This window comes from Chiloscyllium punctatum, chromosome 16, assembly GCF_047496795.1.
Source record: "Chiloscyllium punctatum isolate Juve2018m chromosome 16, sChiPun1.3, whole genome shotgun sequence".
NCBI classification, from domain to species: Eukaryota; Metazoa; Chordata; class Chondrichthyes; order Orectolobiformes; family Hemiscylliidae; genus Chiloscyllium; species Chiloscyllium punctatum.
Window position 1 is genome coordinate 25,217,096 of NC_092754.1, and position 21,805 is coordinate 25,238,900.

Sequence of the window (21,805 nt, forward strand, 5' to 3'; positions counted from 1 at the left end):
TATATATATATATCTCAAAAAGGGAAGAAAAACTCTGAAGTACTGCTTTATTATTATTACAATCGTGTATTATCTGAAATCATGTATTTTGTCTGTGGCTCTCAATTAATATTAATGAACAGGTAATCCTGGCTTCTTCCTGACTGTACATGCTGCAATGTCAGTCCAAGAACATTACAAATATAACAACTCTGGAATATTTCAATTTTATTCAAAAGATATCATTTATAGAACATAAGCTTTGAATAGGTGATACCAAGGGTAGTCAGGCTTCTAAAAACATAAAGTGTTGGGAAACTTCACATGAAAGTCAGAACCGGACAAAACATAGAGAGAGTGGGATTTATATAAAAAAAGAAAGCCTTTAAAAAAAGAAAAAAATGATTAGACGTGCACAGTGGGCTTCATTTTAGAAAACATCAAATGAGCTTTAAACAAATTATGAGTGATGCTGAGAAATAATGAGATTGAAGGATCAAATAACAGACTCACGTTTAACAAAGATTTTTAAAAGCCCAAGCACTAGAGTGGACTTAGTGTGAGGTAGCATCTTGCCAGTCCTCCCTTGATTGAACCCACAACCTTGGGAAGGCTCCTCCATAAACTGGAAAGGGAGACATCTCAGCACATTTCATGTACAAAATAGCCTAGCAAGCCACAAGTTTAGGGATGGGTACTAAATAGTGCCTTGCCACCAATGCCCAAGTCCCACAAAGTAATAAAAGTTCTTTGTGCAGAAACTTTCTTAGAGCTAGCCCTGAAATGATGGCCCAACCAGCCACATCCACTTCTGATGAATAAATTTAAGAAAACAACTTTGTGGTATTCCATTGAATTGCACAAGGCATAACAACTGATGTGAATTCTGACAGCATCTGAAAAATGGAAACAAAATCCAGTCCAGTTGTGAACAGCTGCATGTCTCTGGTCTCAAACATTTTTTTTCTTTTGCTTTACTAGTGATGTGACTGGAACCAAGTTGCAGTTGATTGGGGAAATGGCTTGGCAGATTGGGACAAACCACCTGCAGGATTCTTACTTCAGGCCATGTGATGCGTTCAAATTTCTGTTATTTGGGCCCACTTAGTAACCATTAATTGAGTTCTGGAGGAACCTTATTTGTCACAAGATTGCAGAAGCATTTTTGAGGGTTCATTGACCCGGCAAAGGTAATCATTCACTTATCAGTTGCGAATGTAAGCAGCGTATGGAAATCAATACCTGCCAATAAATTAAAGTTAATTAAAAACAGGCCACGAAACAGCTTACCAACATGCCCAAATTTTGCTTTGCATCTATTATTAATAAAACTTTACTAATCCTGGTAATAGTAACTCCATTCATATTGCGTGTGCAAACAGAAACAAATGAAAACATTCACTGACAGGCATGAGAAAAAAAGGAGGCATATTAAAGTCATGGAGTTTTAAGTATTAATGTGCCTCAGTATCAAGAGTATTTTGGAACTTAATTTCAGATGACACTGCAGTGAAACATCAAGGGACTACCATATTGCGGTCACTTAGATGGGATGTTTAAACTATTCAAAGGCAAGAGATTCAAAGGCATTACTTTAAGTTCTTCATGCACTGACAAGCAGCTGCTGAAAACATAGCAGCACATCGCCTCAAAGAATGTTACAAACTCTCAAGTACAGGGTTGAAGTGGTCATACAAAGTAACTGGTTTCCTGCTCCATGTTACGGCGCCATTTACAACTATTAGAACAATGTTGGAACCCTCCAGAAAATTTAGCACAAAATATTTTTACTGCATCATCTTCCTAAAGTAGTAACTATTGCGAGGGACCTGATGATGGGTGAAATTGACAATACATGTGAAATTGAAACTCCGGTTACATGCCACCTACAGAGATAACAGCTACTTTTATGGTAAAGTCCAATTGGAGGAAAATGCTCATAAAATTTGATGCAATATGTGCCCCATTACTTTTGAATGTATTTTAAAAAGGTCAATGTCAGGGGTGAAAAGTCTATGAAAGGAGCATAAATCCTGATGCAAAAACATGTGCAACCACATTTTGTAATTATCACCCCACTCCCATGCCCAAACGATGACCCATTGACCGGGAGATTTCTGTTGTAATGCCCAAGTTAGCTTCTTGAATTATTTCAGTCAGGGTTTCAGTTGGGTACCTCCAAATGGGCCCAGTGTCTCTGGAGGTTAAGGCAAAGGCAAAAATCAGTAAGAACAGAAGTTCATCAGGTCCCATGAATCTGTGGCTGTGTGCATGTGTGAAAATTAAGGATGGACAACATTGGGCTCAATCTCCCAAATGCTTGGCCCCATTTACAATGCTGCAATGAGGTATTCCAGCCATTACTGCATTCAGTAAATTAACATAAAGGAACACGGACTTGCATTTCCATGTGTCTCTATACATCAATGCACCTTACAGCCAAGGAACTCACTGACAAATTACAATCATTGCAATGTAGGTAAACAAAACAGTCAAATTGAACACAAAATTCCAAGCAGCAACAAATTACCAAATAACCTCTTAATAATGTTAAGAAAGATTATCAACTAAGGCAATAAGTACAGCTTTGCCAATGGTACCAGGAGATCTTATGCATCCAGAGGGAAAACCTGGCCTTCATTTCACACGTTGTCCAAAATAGAATAAAGCAGCTGCAAGAGTACACAACTGACTTAGACAAAACAGCACAAAAATGGTCTAATGGTAACTAAGAAAATATAACAATCACATATTTGAGAGAGAAGCAATGAAAAGCACATGCAAGTGGGATAACTAAGAGCACGTGAGATCGAAAACAATTTTATATTCAACCCGTTTTAGTTATACAGTAGCTTCCACAACAATACTTCAAATATCATTACAGCCAATTTAGTCCAGTACTGAGGTCATTGTTGTAATGCATGAAAGGTGGCAGTGAATTTTACATACTGAAATCCAACACAACCAACAATATGGTAATGATCATTAGTTTTTTTTTAAAACCAAACTATGATTGAGGATAAATATCGGTCAGGATGCTGCAAAGAACTGCTCTGTTCCAAGAAATAATGCCACAGGCTTTTTTGCCTCCACTTGAAAGAATCAAGGTTTTGCATCTCATTTGAAAGAAAGCATCTCCGTTAACACAGCATTTCTGATATTGTTTTGGACTGCCAGTCTAGATTTTGTGCTCACAAACTTCTGCGCCGTGACCTGAACCATCTTTTGACTTAGGGCAGTACTATGATTGAGCCATGGATAAAGGACAAGCTCAGTTTACAATCATCTGTGATGCTTGATCCATGTCAGTATAGAAGAAAGAATTACAGCTGATTTTTCTCTATTTTTGTAGCTGTAATGTCAAGATATAGGAAACCATGTTCAAGGCAATCATGGCAAATGATCATTATAGTCACTCTTAAAATACACTACTGCCTACAAGTGCAAATCAATCTTCACTTCACAATGTAATCTGTGCTCACAATATCAAAATAGCTAAAATTAACTATGAATTACTAACCAGGCAATTATAACCTGAACAAAGAGTCTAAAGCACAACCAATGGACAGAAATTTCCTGAGTGACGTCTAGGAAGTTCACCAAACAGCAGGACACAAGTTTAAATTATGTTGGATTACATATTACGTCCTCTGTTAATTTATGAAAAGATCTATTGCCCTGGTGCTATTATAACTATCATTCAAATATCCTTGCATAAAATGTGCAGTGACTGTGGCTAAATCTTTTTCAAAATTTAACAAAACCCCAGATTTCATTTTCATTTTATTTAATTCGTGTTTTAAACGAAAAACCTCAATTCCACCACCTCTTTTAATCTTTTACAGTATCCATCCAAAATGTATTATTACACATTTCTCTGCATTGAATTGCTGACTGAGCTCATGAATCTATGTTCTCCTGCAATCTTCTTCATTCCCACTACCCATATTCCACTAGTCCAGAAACCATCCAAGTGTCCCAGCACTTTGCTTCTTGAGCAGTCTCAAAAGGATAACAATGACGAAGAGGTGGTGGCAGAATCCAGGAAAATCCAGTACAAAAGGGATGATCTGAATTTCTATTTTCATTTGTGAAAAAGAATGTATTGATTTTAAAAGCAAACAGATCAGAACATAAACCTTATCAAGTACTGAAGTCAACTTTAAAAAAAACTTTAAAATAGATCTCTCTGGGCAAATTCAGCAATGGTTTCCAGATTGTATAGTTTACATTAAAGCTTGCAATTTAACTCTCACTTTTAAGGAATAAGGGTTTAAAAAAAAACTTTTTCAAATATTAAAATAATCTTATGGATGATGCAGGGAAGTCTTGCAAAGTTATAACTTTAATGCTCGTCAATTTAATGAATTTGCATTGTTTTTCCATTCGGTTTTCAAATAATTCAAAAATAAAAAGTCACCAACACATTCTCAATTCCAACACAGCTTTCAAGAAACACTTTCTAAGGCTTGACAAATATTTTGTACATTATAAAATAGAACTGTAGAAACTTAAATGAATGACAAACATTTCCCTACTCAGTACTTTCAGAATAAAATTGTGGACTTTACATTTATGTTAATAACAGTCTCTTCATGGAAAATAAGTAACAAATTTTGGAAAGTTTTTAGATTTTTTCTTTCAATGACATTAAAGACAAGCAACAATATTACTATATCCTGTAAATTTTATTGATAGTCAATTTACAAACCAGTCATCGCTATTACACACAACACGTTCATTTCAGATGAACAGCCGAGTGGGACATGTATAACTACATCCAGAAAGGTACTTAAATTTAGCAAAATGACAGTGTCTTCAGTCAAGTGAAAATGTAATCTAACTTCTATTGCTTGTTAGAAAGGACATTTAACAGAATTCCAAATACCCTATTTTAATGTGTAATGCCACCCATAAAATTAGGATGAGGAATTGCAAAGAGCTTCTTAAATCACCAATTTACAATTGTGTATATTGCCATGTCTATCAAATTTTTTACACAGGTTTTTTTTTTGGAAAATGTATTGCAAAATTCTAAAGATATTGCGTAAAAGGAAAGGCAAACTTAACATTGTCCAGAAATAACTGGTTAAGCAGCAAATTATTGTCCATTAAAGCACTGTTTCCAACGATACAAATGGGGCATTGAGCATCTTTTCTTCAAGGAGAACAATTACAAAACAAATTTCATTTATAAATTATGGTTTCTGTAACTGTTTTGCCAAAGAGTTACCCATAAACCTAATGAGGAAAAGCCTGTAATCAGTTTGTTGGAATGTGCACAAGGTCTTGATTTCTCTGGCGGTCACTTACATTACACCGAATGACCAATATCGTTCCCTTGCCTTTTGAATTTTGCCAAACTCCTACTTTTTAAGTCCATGCTCAGTTTTATTCTGTTTAGCATTTAATTTCTGCATTTTGTTTTTATTTCAGAAATGCTTCCAATATATTCTGAGGACAACTGTAATATAAATACATTAAAAAGTCATTTATGTTGGGGGCATAGATTTTTAATCATTGTGAAGTAAACAATTAAAATCTGAAAATGCTGCTGCAAAACACACCCCTTTTACAAATAGCACAAGTTTCAGATTCACCATAATTAAGAGGCAGAATATTGGTCATCCACTGTAAAATATGCTTGACCAGTATAGTAAATCCGAACCCTTGCATATTCTTGAACTATTTGTTAGCTCCGTTGATCTGTACATCTCTGAAACAAAACCATAGGCTCTAATTGGTCACTTTTGTACATATACAAATGTAATTTTAATTACATCACTCCAGCGAACAGTCTTAATCTTGCCTTTCTGCAACGTTTCCCCAAAAGGAGTCCAATTTGTTTGCAAGGTTGCAGTGATTTGGTCTCTTCAGCAGCTTTATTCTTGTGCTATGCTTCGTAACACATACTTCACTGTGTAAGCAAAGGCTGCAAAACCAACAATGACAAATAAGTTTGCTAAAGCTCCCCCTAGGAGTCCGTGGTTTCGGTTGGCCTGCTGAAGGCCTTGGTGGTTGGCAGCCGGTAGCACTGCATGGCCATTAAGAAGCGGCATACCATTTTGGTGCACTTCACCATCAGGGATAACATCTGGTAGAGGCAAGGCCTGAGCCCTATTACTTAGTTCTTCTTGTGCTCGTTGCTTTTCCTTTATTTCCTAGAGTTGAAAGAAATAAAACTAATGTCATTAAATCTGTTTTGCTTAGATCTTCCTGGTTTCTTCCCCTTTTCCTTGCACTTTATCCTTTGTTCTTAAATTCATCTCATGAATATACCTCTCTGAAAAGTATTGACCCAGAATCCCTTGCAAGTGTAATAAAAATGACTGACGGTAGGGTGGAAAAGACCCATAAAGATCTAGTTAAAAAATCACACAACACCAGGTTATAGTCCAACAGGTTTATTTGGAAGCGCTAGCTTTCGGAGAACCGCTCCTTCATCAGGTGGTTGTGGAGGACACAATTGTAAGACAAAGAATTTACAGCAAAAGTTTACAGTGTGATGTAACTGAAACTATACATTGAAAAGTACCTTGATTGTTTGTTGAGTCTTTCATCTGTTCGAATATCATGATAGTCTCACTTCTTTCATATGTAAATCACAAAACTTTTTTTTAAAAAAAGTTACATTTTCAAGTTAGCCAGATAATATGTTGAAGGTGTTAGCCCCTGTGTTCCCTGTCTGTGCCATAATGTTTGGTCTGATTCTAATGTAAAAAGTGAGTTGACAGAGTCTTATATGGATTCATTTTTTGAGCAAAGTACAATGTAACTCTGCAAGTACAAATTCACCCACAAACATATATGGGTATGAGAGAGAGAGAGAGAGAGAGAGAGAGAGAGAGAGAGAGAGAGAGAGAGAGAGAGAGAGAGAGAGAGAGAGAGAGAGAGAGAGAGAGAGAGAGAGAGAGAGAGAGAGAGAGTGTGTGTGTGTGTGTGTGTGTGTGTGTGTATGGGGGGGGTGTGTGTGGAGGGGGTGTGTGTGGGGGGGGGGGTGTGGGGGGTGTGTGTGGGGGGGGGGGGGTTCTGAATGTGAGAGAGTGTGTATTTGTGTGTGTGAATGTAAAGTGGTATAAGTCTGTGAGAGGATGCATGTGAGTCTGTAGGAGTGCGTGTGTGTCTGTGTGCATGCGTGTGTGTGTGTATATAGTGCAATAGTGCGACATGAACCTAAGGTCCCGGTTGAGGCCCTCCCGATGGATATGGAACTTAGCTATCAGCCATCGCTCGGCCACTTTTCGCTGCTGCCGGTCCCGAAGTCCGCCTTGAAGGATGGTCACCTGACGGTCCGTGGTCGAATGTCCTGGACCACTGAAGTGTTCCCTAACTGGGAGGGAACAGTCCTGTCTGTTGATTGTTGCGCGGTACCCATTCATCCATCAACAAACAATCAAGGTATTTTTCAATGTATAGTTTCAGTGACATCATACTGTAAACTTTTGCTATAAATTCTGTGCCTTACAATTGTGTCCTTCACAACCACCTGATGAAGGAGCGGCACTCCAAAAGCTAGTGCTTCCAATTAGACCTGTTGGACTATAACCCGGTGTTGTGTGATTTTTAACTTTGTACATCCCAGTACAATAGCGGCATCTCCAAATCATAAAGATCTAAGTTTACCAAATATGAATTGCACATGAGCAAAGGAAAAACAACTACAAATTTATGATTACAAGATCACAGAAACAAACTCAACCACTCAGAGCTGTATAGCATGGAAACAGACCCTCCATTCCAACACATTCATGCTGACCAGATATCCTAAATTAGTCTGTTCCCATTTGCCAGCATTATTTTAAAGTTAGATTCTGAGAATTTGTAGATTTCTATGTTGCTGCCTGTCCTTAACTTAAAAAATATTAAATTATTTTAAAAAAATCTTCAACCAATTTCCTACTGTCACCTGCGCAGATTAAATTAGACTCCTCCGTACTGTGGCAGGATTCAGATTAAATGAGAACACTGTCAGAGACTGTGCTACATAAGTCAGGTCAACAAATTTCAGCACAGATAGCTATGAACATTTAGCTGCAATGATCTCCAGATCTTCTTTCCAATCAACATGCACCACTCCTGTTCTATTAAATCCACCCTTCTTTTGATTTCAACTTGCATTCTCAAAACTCTACAGTGTCTACTCACTCAAGAAAATCTGATACAACCTGTCCAGTTAACTGAAGAATTTCAACATTCTAAATCTGGTTTCATTGTTTTTCATCATTTCCACTACTTAATTCAATATCAATGGAGACAAGATTGTTTTTGTACTATTGGTCAGAGGTATGACCACTTACCCCTACTAAATCTGGGAAGAGTTCACAGAACACTTTATCCTTTAGATTAAAAGCACTGCTTTGGGCAGCAAGTTGCCTTTTCTGCAAGGAAAAAAAAAGATTCAACATATAAGCATTACTTTGGATTTATTCAAGAATCAGGATAAACTGCCACACGACAATTCTAATGTATTGTCAGTTAAAACAAAACATTACTGAATTTATAAAGAAAATTGACAAGTAACTTTTCAAAGACAGTAAAGTATTCGATCAAAAATTGATTTTAAAGCATTATTCAGAGCAAGTTAATATCTATCAAACCTTAAAAATGATCAGTGCTTTCAAGATTCTAAATGGTATAGCCCCAGTAGGCTGACAGTGCAAATAAAAACAAACCATGATCATTTGATCAATATTAGATCTAGCCCTGATGGGATGATCCCTCACCCAAACGAGTCGCCAGACACTTAACACAAAGCGAAACTGCAGCCATCAGCCCTAGCTTCTCACAATGAGTTCTATTTTAACTCTCTGAATTGTGCCTATTTTCAGCCCACAACCTCACCTGTGCATATTCTGGGGCCTCAATTTACCCCAAACATTGAACAAATTTGACCTCAGCATCCCTTCACTGACCCAAATTCCTGTCCAGTAGACCACAAACGCCCAGGAGCACATTAGCCCTTTCCTCTGCTAGCAAACGGTTTTGAGTTTGCATTCCAACCCAGTGGTTTTCATATCTTGGTGTGACTGCTAAGTAAGAATTTGACCCAAGATTGTTCATTACCCCCTGCTCAGTTCATCCTCTGTCCCCATGTTACAAGTCACCATCTCCTCCTCCTTCCCAAATCTCTAATCCTACCTGACCTAAACTTTCAAAAACATCTATGGCAAACGTGGAATTAACATTATTTAGCATTCAATCTTTGGAGGTATTTGAGAACATGATAGTGCAAACTGTTTTCTCACATAAACAAAATACCCAAGTATTTCTAGGTTAATACATGGCAAACAGAGAGGGTATTCCAATCTTTGCAGCTGAACAGACAATAATTATAGGAGGTAATGCAACATTTCTCCTTATCCAAACATTCAGATAAATCGTGGTGAAATAACAGAGAGCTAGAAATGGAAGGCGGCAGTTCTGTGGACACATTATAATAATAAGACTTAAATCTAGCTCTTAAAATTAAAAAGATATGCATGAAAAACAAATACTTTGTGAAAATCTGAAAATTTCACTGCAAAGTGTATAGAGTGGCCCGAAAATGCGCTGTGCCACAAATAGAACAAAATACTTCTTGTGCATTGTGAAACTAAGAGAGATATATCCTACTGTCCAATTTCAAGAGTATTAACTTGCCCTTACCTTTTTAAAAAATAAGCAGCTAAGGTGCTCTTACATTACTGAAGGTCTCTTGTAATCAGTGTCATTTGCCAACACATGACCAATGGCTAAGGACATTTTTAAGCTGGGCTCCTGATTTTCTGCAGGTTTTATGATGCTGACTGGACACATAAATACTACATAGCTCAGCACACTAAGATTCTTCTGACCTTGTTATCATTACTCGGGTAAATATTTTTTGAATGTGGCACATAACCACAAACAATGCTTATGGTGCAGCTTGTAGCTGAAACAGATTCGAGGTTATCAAGCTCCAGTTTATTCATAAATCTGACGCCTGTGCATGTGTAGGTTGCTTCAGGATGGATTTAATTATAATGGCAAATATGTCTTAACCACCACTGTTACTACATGGCTACACTGGTGGCCAGATAATAGAAGTTAATGGGAATATCCATAAGAAACAGGAGCAGGAGCAGGAGTAGGAGTAGGCCGTCTGGCCCACTGAACCTGCTCCGCCATTCAATAAGACCATGGCTGATCTTTTCGTGGACTCAGCTCCAGTCACCCACCCGTTCACCATAACCCTTAATTCCTTTACTGTTCAGACATCTAACATTGCCTTAAAAAACATTCAACTAGGTAGCCTCAACTGCTTCACTGGGCAGGGAATTCCACTCATTCACAACCCTCGGATGAAGAAGTTCTTCCTCAACTCAGTCCTAAAATCTGTTCCCCCTAATTTTGAGACTGTACCCCCCCCCCCCAATTCTAGTTTCACCATCCAGTGGAAACAAGCTCCCTGCTTCTATCAATTCCCATCATTATTTTATAACATTTCTATAAGATTCCCCCATTCTTCTAAATTCCAATGAGTATAGCCCCAGTCTATTCAATCTCTCTCCCCATAAGCCAACCCTCTCAATTCCAGAATCAATCTTGTGAACCTCTTCTGCACCCCTCCAGTGCAGTACATTCTTTCTCAAGTAAGGAGACTCAAACCGTACACAGTATTCAAGGTGTGCCTTTACCAGCACCCTATACAACTGCACCATAACCTCCCTGTTTTTAAATCATTCCCTCTAGCAATGAATGACAATATTCCATTTGCCATCTGAATTACCTGCTGCACCTGCAACCTAATGTTTTATGACTCATGCACACGGACACCCAAGACTCTCTGTACAGCTGCATGCTGCAATATTTCACCATTTAAATAGTAGTCCATTTTGCTGTTGTTCCTACCAAAATGAACTACCTTGCATTTACCAACATTGGGCAAGGGTCTGGCAGATGGAGTACAATCACTTAACCCATCTATATTATTTTGTAGACTTTCAGACATCCAAGAAGTTCAGAAGCACATCTCCATTTGTAGTAAAGCATCTTGCACAGAAAGACCCATGAAGAGTAGATCTAAGCAAACTTAATAAAAATACAACCACAGCCCAGAAGTTAGGGAAAGAGGCATTTCACTCCATTAATTAAAAATGTATAACTTTTCTTTAAAAAGGTAAAGCCTATTATTTCATCTGCCTTTATTAATAAGTAGATCATGACTTAGTGGACTCAAACAGTGCTTGGATCTGCTGGTAATGAGATGCCTTTATGATGCTATTAGAGTAGAGGCAACATTGATTATTGCCTAACAACTGGACCAGGACCAACAAAAGCAAAACACTAAAACCTTGCAAATCTATGCAAACAGGAGTGAAAGCTTTAAACTTCAACAGTTTCAAAATGATACTCTGGACATCAACTGGCATTTGAGGGAATAGCATTCTGAAAAATCCAGAGGATCATAAAATTAGATACATTCAAACATCGCTGATGATTAAGCATCAGTTAGCACCAAAGAGTAGCTAGAAAACTGAAAGCTAGCCAAAATCATTCAAACAAGTTTTCAATTTCAAAAATTGTCTTTGTAATCATTCTTTTTTTCCTAATGTTCCAGTGCCAGAATACTTAAGCAAATTTTGATCACAAAGTCAGAGCTTGAATTACAGTAGACTATCCAACCCCCAGAAAACCCGCAAAGTCTCCTCTCTGCTTTGAACTAATACAGGATACAGCTCAGTAGACGACATTGCTTTGTAGCATTCCTTGCATCTCTGTTTGAGCCGGAGGTCTATTCTTTGACAAGCCAGCATTGGAGACACTTGTGAATCTATTAAATCAGACAAACTAGCAAAATCTTCCCAGTACATTGAATAACCACAACAAACCTACTGTAAAACTTACAACAGGTTGTTCATTTTTAGGGTTTGGGATGCTAGTAGCCAACCATTTTGAAAGGCTTACAGCAAGAAGATTAGGTTTTGAAAGCAAACAAGATCATCAGCTGCATCACGGCAATGAACATACCAAACAATAAACTATTCTGAAACCAGAAGCTTCAAAATTATTAACTTTTGTAAATAAATAGAGAGAAAACCCAGCTAAGATGATTAAATGTGTTAATACACAAAAACTGAAGATCAGTTTATTTTCCCATAGTACTGACAAAAGAACAAACAGCTCTCACTGACAGAAAGATCCAATAATTTCAGAATGTGACCCTAAATATAGAGGTGAAAGGTGGAAATATGGTTAATAAAATTTCTACGTATACCAAACTCAAGGAGCACCTGAAGGCTCTCTATCCACTTGCATGTGAGCCCGATACATTTGGTATTGATGACTGGCAGACTGATCAATAATTATAAAATGAACGAAACATATTTTCACTTGACAACTTTAATTTATATACAGTGGATGTAGGTTTGCTCGCAGAGTTGGCAGGTTCATTTCCAGACGTTTCGTTACCCTACTAGGTAATATCTTCAGTGGCCTCAGGCAAAGCATTGCTGAAAATTCCTGCTTTCTACTTTTTTGTTTGGGTTTCTTTTGATTGGTGAAGTCATATAAATAGAAAGCAGGAATTTTCAGCATTGCTTTGCCTGAGGCCCACTGAAGATATTACCTAGTAGGGTAACGAAGTGTCTGGAAATGAACCTGCCAGCTCAGCGAGCAAACCTACAACCAAACACTCAACTTGGGCTACAAATCTTCTCAAAACTCGCTACTTATGTACTGTCTTTAATGTAATAAATATCCCAAGATGCTTTAGAGATGCATTACAGAACAAAGGTTAACACTGCCAAATTAGCAGACTTTAAGCCAGAGGACCAAAAGCTTGGTAAAAGTGGCCAGTATAAGTATCACTTTAAATGAGGATTGTCAGGTGAAAAGGCAGAGAAATAGATAGAAGGAAGCGATTGCAAAGCTTAGGCAGCTGCACACTATTTAAAATCAGGAATGGCTAAAAAGTCAGAAATGGCAGCATGTGGAGATATATTGGACTGGAACCAGACTGGTGGAAATGAGAGTAGGGATTTGTAGGGAGAACAAAAAGAATTTGAAAACAGAATGGAAACTTTAACATTAATGCATTGTTTGACCAGGAGCAAAAAGCATAACAGCGAATATGGGGTGATGGGTAAGCGGGACTGGTTGCAAGTAAGAACATAGCAAGGATTTTGAAGATGTTTAAATTTGGAAAGAATGCAAGGTAAGCATAAAATAAAAAGAAGAAGATTACATAATAGACCTAGAAAACAAGAAATAGACAGAATAGTAATCCACTTCCATTGAACTGTACTCTTGTCTGTCTAGGGAGTGTTATGCTCAATACAGAGAAAGAGAACTTAGAGGCAGACCATCCTTAGCTCCAGATGTAGGAGATTCAGGGGACTATAAGAAAAGGGAGGTAGAGTGGAACAGAATAAGAATACAATGTGAAAGGCAGCAACATCATGCTGTTCAAACCTTGAAAAATCTATAGCATGATAGCAAAAGGCTTTTCTTTAGTAATTAATGGAAGGAACTCACTGTATATTCAGAAGTTTCAATACTACCCAATGTAGGCCCTTTTTCTACCATGAAGCTAAGAAGACCAGTCAGGATTGTAGAGACAGACCAGGCAGGGTTCCAGGTATCTGGATGAAAATCAGTGATTGAAAGACATAACCTGCAAGGTAAAGATCTTTACTGTAATTAAGGTTGTTTTTTCCAAACAGGAGTTATACAACTTTTCAAGTTTCTCAGTCTATAGATCGACATCAGTGAGGTAGTAAATCACATTTCACAAACTGTATTTTAGGCAATGTATAAAAGTCTGCTGCTCTTTGGGACTCTGCCTACAGAGTTTAATGCATTATTTTTCAGGCAAAGCTCAAGAACACAGCTGGATGTCAGCCTGTGAGTTCCCACATAGTCAGATCAGATGGAGCTTCAGAGAACTAGTAATATTATTTTGGACAGGGAGGCCAGGGACCAGTACTTCAGCACCTTCCAGTGGCCAGCTAGAGTACCAGCAAAGTCATGGAAAATCAAATATAAAACTCTTCATTAATCAAGAGTGCACTAGCTTTTAAGGAAGGAATAGAATGGGAAAACAAGACCAAAAATGTGGAAAATATATAAACACAACATTTTAATGTACATTTTTTTTAGCAATGCCTTGTGCCAGAAATGGAGATTCTTCATTCAAGACTTCAAGTGATGCTACAAGTATTAAAGGCACAGACACAAACAGGAGGAGTATTCATCAAAAAAATTGAAGTCATTTGCAGTTTATGGTAAACTTCAAATTTTTGTTGTTTTGAGAATTCAAGCAAAAATAGTTAAGTTCATACATCCTTGGTAAAATAATGTCAATATCCTAAATATAAGTCTGCAGTGCATGAGTTAAAAAGAAATGTTACCTAACAATTACACAAATCATTGTCCAAAGTCTGTTTCTGTATCATCACAGGTTTTTAAGCTTTGTTTACAACATTACAAAATTCTGATGGCTTGAAATGCTGCCTAAAAACATGAACAGTCACAGTACAAAACTACTGAATCGCCAATGTTAAAACGAGTTATACACAAGTGATATTCTAAAAATAGCAGGAGAAGCCAAGTATAAATGGATTTGGGAGCAAAAGGAAAAAGAGGCAACTGTGGAATCACAACATACTATGACATGACAAATATTAACTATTGGACACATAAATGCGGATAAAGGAATTATATGATTACTAGTGGACCTGGAAAAAACTACCTTTAACAAATCATGTTTTTGGAAAATGGAATTACTGCTTAATCTCTAACTTTGTAACAAATATAGGGTGTACTATTTAGAATTTACAGTAGGAAGTCTACTGTTAATTACTTTCTAAACAAAAAAATCAATAGGCTAATCACAAGTGGTAACATTCCTATATTACCCAAAGAAAATTTTCTGTTTACATTGATCAATAGTGAACGCAACTTAGCTTGATTAAAGCTTTTACAGGGTGAAATTTTTGCACCTTAAATGTGATTTTTAAAAAAATATACACACTGGTTTTATGAAACCTCAGTTAAGCTGAAAACATTAAGCTTGGTACAACAAAATTGGGTATACAGGCCTCTCCTTTAAATCTATTTCAAGATAATAAATGTTTTGAAACTCTGATAATGCTCAGATATCGGACACCCATTTGTGAGGAAAAACTCGGGCCAACTTTTTTTCCTAAATTTGTTCATGGGACATGAGCATCTCTAGCAAGGCTACCATTTATTGCTCACCCCTGCTTGTCCTCAAGCATGTGGTGTCACATAGCCTCCATGAACAACTGCAGTTAATCTACTGTGGGAGCCTAAGCCACCAAGAATTTCTGCTGTGCAATAAGAAATTTCTAAAGGTTATATTAATTAAAATTATTCAATATTTATTTTACATATCTTTAGTTCCTACACACTCCATTTTATTTCTCCTTCAAAAGATATGAACACTTTTGTTCAAAGAGCTTTAAGGCTTATTGTTTGCTAAGGCTATACAGCAAGTCATTAAGAGATCTGAAATGCCACTCACTTGCCTCCCTGCTGGCCTACAGTAAGCTACTGACAAGTGATCTGTGTAACAGTAATTAGCAATGACTTGCCTTCCTCATAGGAGGAAGGTGATTTACACTCACAGCTCTCAATCGATTCAGCGAGATTAGGAACATTGTTAAGAATTGACTGGCAGTCATTTAATGGCTGCAAACATTAAATGCAACTACAGGACAATGGTAGTGAGCCATCCAATGCAGACTTTTAATTGGATCCCAACTGCTAGGTTTCTTTTCTATTTGTGGCATGTGGGCACCACTCGCTGCTCTTGACAAAGCCATGAACAGTCTTCCTGAACTGCTGCAGTCCATTTGAGTTGGACAATATCATTAAGGGAATTCCAAGATTTTGACACATTGTCACTGAAGCAGAGATGATATGTTTCCAAGACAGGATTGTAAATGGTTTAGAGGGGAATTTGTACATGGTAGTGCTCCCATGTATGTTTTCTTTGTCCTTCCAGATGGGAGCAGTTTTGAATTTGAAAGGTGTTATCTAAGGAGCTTTGGTGAATTTCTGCAGAGCGTTTTATAGTTGGTACAAACTGCCACTGCTGAGTATCAGTGGCAAAGGGAGTGAACGATCGTGTATGTGGTGCACATCATGCAGGTTGCTTTGTCCTGGATGGTGTCAAGCAAGTGGGGAGTATTCCATCATACTCCTGACTTGTGCCTTGTAGATGATAGACAAGCTTTGGGGAATCAGAAGGGGAGTTATTTGCTATCGGATATCTAGTCGGACTTGCTCTTGTAAACACAATATTTATATGGCTAGTCTAGTTAAGTGTCCAGTCAATGATAAGCCCAGGATGTTAAATCATCTTTTCTAGAAATAGAATTAATTCACATTTCTGGCTTCTACATCACTTGAGACAAATAAGTTATCTTAGTTAGAAAGATGAATAATGTTAGAAGTAATTAGGTATTGTATATCAGGCAGACACTAAATGATTAATTGTTCAGGAGTGTGCAGTCCGACAGAGAGTAAACCTATCACTCCTGGTATAGAGTTTACCCTGCTTCACAAACCTATAAAAGCAAAAACAGGGTAATTACAAAACAATACATCATGTGTCCTATCCATTTCAGAATGTGAAAGAAATAATCTTACTTTGACTTAATTTACACTTCCAAATGAAAGACAGATTGACTTTGGATCCAAAATAAACTATGTTTATGGATCTCTTCTTTGCCAAGTATCAACAAGCTGGAGCTACTTGGATACAATGAGCATCTAAAAGATTTTCATTGTGGATGTGTTACAGCTAATGAGCATTATTAATGGTTTCAATGGAGTAGATTTCTACTACTGGAGACAAATTATTTATCATAATGTAGTAAAAAGTGTTATCTGCTTTAGCTCCTGTTTGATTTCCTCTTTTAATAACCTGATTTCTAGCTTAGAGCTTAAAGAATACAGCCCATCACTGGTTTCTCAATCAGAAAGGAAATTGTTTAATTAATTCATGGAATGTGAGTCTCATTGGAGAAGTTCACAAGTATTGTCCTGGAGGTGGTGGTGGTTAGCTGCTTTTGCAAATTGCTGCAGTCCATGTGGGGTAGGTACGTTGTTAATACACAGTGATGTTAAAGAGGCAGATCCAGGATTTTGACCCAGCAGCGAAGGAACTATGATATAGTATTAGAGCGAATACTCAAGATAGCGGATGGGTTGCCAATTAAGGCAATTGGTTATTGGTTGGTTGGATTCACCCTGCTTTTTGTGCGCAGGACATACCAGGGCAGTCTCACACATGGTCAGGTTGCTGCTAACGTTACAGCTGTACTGGAGCAGCTTGGCTCGGGGTGTGACAAGTCTGGAGCACAAGTCTTTAGCACTATTGCCGAAATGTTCTCAGGGTCCATAGCTTTAGCAGTATCTAATGCTTTCAGCCATTTCTTGATGGAGAAAATTGAATTGGTTGAAGACTGTAATGCTGGGGACATCTGGCACAGGCAGTTTTGTAGCTTTCCAGTTAGGCTATCAGGGGAGAAAGGGGTTTCTCAGGAGTACAAACATACTAGATTATTAATTAGTTTCCAAGGGAATTATGGCTTTTGTTGATTGCAAGGCATGTACCTGGAAATACCTGAATTATAACAGTGACTTCTTCTATTGCTAATGATATGTAAAAATAACGCTTTGAAAGACTCCATGATTTACTCTTTTAGTGATTCAAAACAACATTAAAAATCTTCACTATTTAAAGTGTTGAGCCTTTGGAGCATCTAAACTTGCACCAACTTTAAAACCATTTAATAACTTTGAACTATTGTTCTTTAATGACTCCATGAGACTAGAATTTCAGCACAGCTACGTAACCAGAAATGTGAAGTTCTTTTAAAAACATAAATACAGAAACGTTAAATGCCATACAATGTGCATAACCAAGGATGAAACTTGAAATGAACAGATAATAATAATCTTTAACAATGTTGTACAGTATGCTAATGTCTCTGCTTTGACACTATTAATGAAAGTTTCAAATTATTTACGAGATTGCTTACCTTGTATTGCATTTGAATCTTCCATTTGGTGTGATCATATAAATACTAGGGGGCTTGAAAGGAAATTCTCTGGGGAAAACTAACTTCCCATGATAAAGACCGCCTAGATTTAGAGAGAAAACAAGAGCACTATTAGAATCTGTGTAGACTTCATTTTAACATATTCTGCAATTAAAACTTCAAATGTTATTTATTACATTATGACTTTGGCCATGCCAAAAATGGAACATAGAGAGTTCCAGCACAAAAACAAAATATCACAGAGGCTGGAAATCAGAACTAAAAAGTGCTGGAAAAACCTGGCAGTTTAGGCAGCATGCAAGAGGAAAGAAACAGAATAACAGACCAATAGTTAATTTAGACAAAATACTAATTTGGTTTTGCTCTTCCTCCAAATGCTGACAAACCAATCGAGCATTTCCAACATTTTGTTTTTGTATTGCACATGGCTAGATGCACAGCCAGTAGAGTCAACACTACATTACATTCACAATTTGAACAAGGTTATCGCTTCCCAATATAATGTTATGGACCAGACCCCCTCAAAAAATTTTAAGAAGGTCGTCTAGACTCTAACTTTTTCTTATTTTAAAGGCAAATGCAAAGTGCGGAGTTCCAGATGCATTCCGAGCAGTCAAACTGCTTGACATCAAGCAAAACATAATTTACTCAAAAACATTTTGGAAAGACACATCAGGGCAGGATTTATACACTTAATGGGAAGACCCCGAAGAGTGTTGCTGAATAAAGATTGCAGGTTCACAGTTCTTTGAAAGTGGAGTCGTAGAATAGTGAAAGCGGTGTGTGCTTTGCTTGCCTTTATCATTGAGTATAGGAGTTGGGAGGTCATGTTGCAGCTGTACAGGACATTGGTTAGACTACTTTTGAAATACTGCGTGCAATTCTGGTCTCCCTGCTATAGGATGAAAGAGTTCAGAAAAGATTTACAATGATGTTGCAATTGTTGGAGGGTTTGATCTATAGGGAGAGGTTGAATAGGCTGAGGTTATCTTCCTTGGAGTGTCAGAAGCTGAATAATGACCTCATCGAGGTTTATAAAATCATGAGGGGCATGGATAGGGTAAATACCCAAGGTCTTTTCACTGGGGGGGGGGGGGGGGGGGCAAAACTCGAGAGCATTGGTTTAAGGTGAAAGGGGAATAAGATATAAAAGGGACCTAAGGGGCAGCTTTTTCACACTGAGGGTGGTGCGTGTATGGAATGAGCTGCAGAGGAAGTGGTGGAGGCTGGTACAATTACAAACATTGAAAAGGCATTTTGATGGGTATATGAATAGGAAGGTTTTGGAGAGATATGGGCCAAATGCTGGCAAACGGGACTAGATTAATTTAGGATATCTGGTCAACATGGATGAGTTGGACTGAAGGGTCTGTTTCCATGCTGCACCGCTCTATGACGACAATTAAAATATAACAGAAGAAAGAAAATTTTGCATAACTTAGTTCTATTGGAAAACAGTAACACATACAGGAACGACTACTAATCAACTTTTCCAAAATAGCAACATCCCATAAACACACCCTGTTGCAAAATGGCAAATTCAGAAAAACAGATTTTGTCTCACGCGCATTCTAGCAGCCTAGGAAGAAAACCCCCAGCTTTTCGCTATAATGAAGAAATGGAAAAATTGCTTCCACTCCTTCAAGCCCACAACAACAACTGCTTAAAGCTAAAAAGAAACACTAGGGAAATCCTGGTTTTACAGCTGACCACACCCATCTAGGCTGCTTAGACCATAAGACACAGTAGAAATTAGGCCATTCAGCTCCGCCATTTAATCATGGCTGATAAGTTTCTCAACCCCTTCTCCCCGTAACCCTTAATCCACTTGGAGAAAGTGAGGACTGCAGATGCTGGAGATCAGAGTCGAAAAAAAGTGTGGCGCTGGAAAAGCACAGCTGGTCAGGCAGCATCCAAGGAATAGGGGAATCAATGTTTCGGGCATAAGCCCTTCAAGTTATCTCCCTTAGAACGCTATTGCTCCAACTTTTACAAAAAATCAAGGCCTCAAGTTGTTTACATTACCACAAATGCTTGGCACTCCTTGTTCAATCTCTTTCTTAAAACAAACCAGGACAAAATATACCTCTTAAAGCCACAGCCTCGTCACAATAAAATAAAGCAAATCTCTTCAGTTTTATCCCAGTTCTTGAAATAGCTCACAGAGCTATCCTTTCCCATGATCACTACCATGTTCCCCATTCCACATTTTCAGTCGGAGACAAAGAACATTTTAAATATTACTTCCCACAGAGTATTCATCAGGATCAACACCATCAAACTAATTTTGACCATTCTGCTTTTAAATGTATTGGCCAACATTGATTTCACTGGTATCCACCTGTAATTAGGGCACACACATCATGAGAATTCTTTCATATAACAAAGACTTAATTCACCCCATAATTAAAACATTTAATGAAAAATAATACATTATAATAAAGATAAAAAACAAGATAAAATTTGAATCTTGTTTCTTGTACAAATCACGATCTGAATAAATTCGCTTTTTTGGTCAGTCCACTGATGATATGTAAAGATCTTATCCCACTGGTATAGCTATCCTCTAGTAATACTTATTTAACAGTGAGTGTGAAAGCATTCCTGCAAGCATACAAGTAAACAGCCAATGTTTAAATCCAATTCTCAAAATGTAAGTTGTAGGTAGTATATCTATATAATATTGGTTGTGATAAAGTCTCATCTCCCATTTCTGTTTTTGCAGAGGTTGCAGAGAATAGGCATTAGCAAAAACAAAATTAGCTAACTGGTCCAAACTTACAGCACAGACATGAATTACTCTCTTTTTTTCGTTTTTAAATAAAATCTAAATTGAAGTTACTTACATCTACTCCCTCCTCAGGGCAGCTGCCTGCCCTCCAGGCTTTATGTGGCTTCTGCATTTGCCCACTTACTTCCTGTGAACACTCTCCCAGACCTACTCACTGCTGCTCAACTTGGAAGATACACTGGTCTTCAAATACAAATAAACATCTTCATTTTCACAAATTTTATGGGCACATACTCTTACAATCTTTCACTACATTCACTGCTTCAAAGCAAGAGAACATTGAACATAACTAGGAGCAGGACTGACCTGCTGTGCTTTTCCAGCACCACTCTAATCTTGACTCGGATCTCCGGTCCTCACTTTCACCTAGGAACAGGAGTAGGCAATTCAGCCCCTCAACCCTGCTACACCATTTAATACAATCATGGCTCATCGCATCTCGCTCTCATTTCCACTTTCCTGCCCACTCCTCATAATCTTTAAACCATTACTAATTGAATATCTGTTAGTCCATCTCCTCCTTAGGTTTATTCAGCATCACAGCATCCATTGCACTCGGAAGTAATTCATTCCACAGATTCATAACCTTTTGAGCAAAGTAATTCCTTCTCATTTCTGTTTTAAATAGGAATAGGTATGCATTCTTACACCATTCACCATAGTCATAGAAACATGCAGCACGGAAGCAGACCCTTCGGTCCAACTCGTGCATGCCAACCAGATATCCCAAACCATTCTAGTCCCACCTGCCAGCACTGGGACCATATACTCATCCAGATGCTTTTTAAATGTTGCAATTGTACTAGCCTCCACAACTTCCTCTGGCAGCTCATTCCATACATGTACCACCCTCTGCGTGAAAACGTTGCCCTTTAGGTCTCTTTTGCATCTTTCCCCTCTCACCCCAAACCTATGCCCTCTAGTTCTGGACTCCCCCCAACCCAGGGAAAATATCTTGTCTATTAACCCTATCCATGCCCCT

General features: G+C 37.8%; 1 protein-coding gene across 2 annotated transcripts in view; it reads right to left on the reverse strand.

The window, feature by feature from the left end:
* Positions 1-4,648: 4,648 nt before the first annotated feature.
* The window catches only part of ube2j2 (ubiquitin-conjugating enzyme E2, J2 (UBC6 homolog, yeast)), a 32,265-nt gene continuing 15,108 nt past the window's right edge, over positions 4,649-21,805 (reverse strand). For both annotated transcript variants that reach the window (XM_072586497.1, XM_072586496.1), the window contains 4 exons: positions 18,012-18,114; positions 13,474-13,612; positions 8,277-8,357; positions 4,649-6,140 (listed from right to left, as the gene is read on the reverse strand). In XM_072586497.1, the coding sequence (XP_072442598.1) occupies positions 5,862-6,140; positions 8,277-8,357; positions 13,474-13,612; positions 18,012-18,114 (602 nt within the window). In that variant the 3' untranslated portion in view covers positions 4,649-5,861. The remainder of the gene's footprint in view (positions 6,141-8,276; positions 8,358-13,473; positions 13,613-18,011; positions 18,115-21,805) is intronic.